Source organism: Montipora capricornis, chromosome 13 (assembly GCF_036669925.1).
Source record: "Montipora capricornis isolate CH-2021 chromosome 13, ASM3666992v2, whole genome shotgun sequence".
NCBI classification, from domain to species: Eukaryota; Metazoa; Cnidaria; class Anthozoa; order Scleractinia; family Acroporidae; genus Montipora; species Montipora capricornis.
Genome location: NC_090895.1, coordinates 9,285,335 through 9,287,834, shown reverse-complemented (window position 1 = coordinate 9,287,834; position 2,500 = coordinate 9,285,335). Strand labels below are relative to the sequence as shown.

At 43.7% G+C, this 2,500-nt stretch overlaps 1 protein-coding gene across 1 annotated transcript in view; it reads left to right on the top strand.

The window, feature by feature from the left end:
- The first annotated feature begins 2,475 nt into the window (after positions 1 to 2,475).
- The window catches only part of LOC138030449 (MAM and fibronectin type III domain-containing protein 1-like), a 6,253-nt gene continuing 6,228 nt past the window's right edge, over positions 2,476 to 2,500 (top strand). Inside the window, exon 1 of the mRNA XM_068878360.1 lies at positions 2,476 to 2,479. Coding sequence (XP_068734461.1) covers positions 2,476 to 2,479 — 4 coding nt within the window. The remainder of the gene's footprint in view (positions 2,480 to 2,500) is intronic.

The window sequence follows — 2,500 nt, the reverse complement described above, 5'->3', positions numbered from 1 at the left end:
CCATGAGAGGATTAGGACCTCTCTGTGGCCTGGTGATCTGGATGTGGCCTGGGGATTAGGACCCCATGAGAGGATTAAGACCTCTCTGTGGCCTGGTGATCTGGATGTGGCTTGGGGATTACGACCCCATGAGAGGATTAGGACTTCTCTGTGGCCTGGGAATTAGGACCCAATGAGAGGATTAGGACCTCTCTGTGGCCTGGTGATCTGGATGTAGCCTGGGGATTAGGACCCCATGAGAGGATTAAGACCTCTCTGTGGCCTGGTGATCTGGATGTGGCCTGGGGATTAGGACCCCATCAGAGGATTAAGACCTCTCTTTGGCCTGGTGATCTGGATGTGGCCTTGGGATTAGGACCCCATGAGAGGATTAGGACCTCTCTGTGGCCTGGGGATTAGGACCCCATGAGAGGATTAGGACCTCTCTGTGGCCTGGTGATCTGGATGTGGCCTGGGGATTAGGACCCCATGAGAGGATTAGGACCTCTCTGTGGCCTGGGGATTAGGACCCCATGAGAGGATTAGGACCTCTTTGTGGCCTGGTGATCTGGATGTGGCTTGGGGATTATGACCCCATGAGAGGATTAGGACCTCTCTGTGGCCTGGGGATTAGGACCCCACAAGAGGATTAGGACCCCTCTGTGGCCTGGAGATTAGAAGCCCATGAGAGGATGAGGACCTCTCAACCTGCTGATCTGGTAATAGGTTGGGAACATCAGATATACATATATAGTTTCACGAAGCTATTTTCATTTCTCGTTCCCTATGCTGAACACATGTAAAATTTCATTACGACATTGTTCAGTGCCGTAACAGCTGCAGCTTTAACAGGCCTCCCCATGGTTGGTTACAACGTAACACTAAGAGGGTGGTCATCTGATCGTTATGAGAGAAACATCCAATGCCCACAATCAATATTAGCTGGGTTTGCTTCAGAGCTACTTCAAATCTCAAGTTAGTTCTTCTTACATTCTTTGCATGGAGTGGTTTTGATAAACCCTATTTATTTACTGGTGTATTTTTGCAAGGTTATTATTTCATACAAAAGTTTTACAATTCTGTGCTTTCCACAGTATCTGGTATTATAATGAGCTTCTGTTCACTGGGTCTTGGGCAAAACCACTCTATGCATTAATTAAGCATATCATAATATTGGCTTTAGCATATCATGTAATATTTGCTCTGTTTGACTATGGGGAATACACTTAGTGTATTTTTGGGGATTAAGTGCTCCCATGCTGGTCACACTTTCACCCATAGACTCATGATAGCTATTCATTCTGGGGATCGGTACCCCTATAGCTGCGTTGCCATGGGAATGAGTGTAACCCGGGAGGATTATCACCTCCTGTAGGGCATTACTACCCCTTCCGCAGCCAAGGGTTTTTCACCCTTGAGAAAGAACTATCATCTCTCTTTGTTGCATAATACTAGCTTTAGACGAACATGTTATGTCAGCTATTTTGCGACTGCAGTGCTTAATCCCCTACCCCTTTACCCCACAAAGTGTGTTCATATTCTTGTCTTAGCTAATGGGTTGATAGCATTAACCGTCACTTCTGAAGTTATATGGCTAAGCAAACCAAACGTGAAGTAAAAGATAATTTTAAGTATACGTTTTTATCGTATGTTTGTCATCGCTGTTTGCGTGTTATTTCGGATAAAACTGAGATGGCCAAAGACGAAATTGAGTATAGAGATAATTTGGGCAGTTTCATAACTTAACTTTCTTGAAAGTCAATGCAATTCGATGTAGATGACCCAACCTGCTGCCTTCGTTGATTCCCTTGCTGGCTTTGAATCTAACAAACATCAAAAAAGGTTCCTCTTAGCCGTAACTAAGCTCACTCGGTTACTTTGGACAGTAGGTATGAAGCCCGGTGGTTTCTTGGGGTCTCCTCGCCACAATTATTGTACTATCCATCCCTTATGTTTCTGTAATATTATTGCGTGGCAAATAAACATTCAACATTTAACATTCAAGCATAAATAATCTAAGCGGCTAGGTAAATTTTGCAGTATGGGCTACAAAGAGGTGAAATCTGCCAAAAGAGGAAACATTGTTGTATCAAAATTATTGTTGATATGTTAGTCAATCTTTTTCTTCTCTCATTTATAGCGCGTACTGTCCTTAATATGTAACGCTTTTTCATTGTAGCTCTTTCACCTTCAACACCATGGAACATATTTGGTTTCAACACCAGTGCGACGAGTTTAGTTGTTGAATGGAACAACTTACCGGGAGACTTACAACCCGAGTTCTTTATTTTGTCCATAATACAAACAAGGCCTACAGATTATTACCGGTCATACAGCGCCAACATGACCTTGAGAGTTCGCATATTGAATTCGTCACTCACGGCGATGAACGTGTCCGACCTCCCAGGTTTTAGTAAGCACACGATTCGTGTTTATGCGGGAAATGTCAGCGGTGACTTGTATAAAAGCGAGAAAGTAGAAGTCGAAACTGCTGAAATGGGTGAGTAATTTTGAAGGTTAT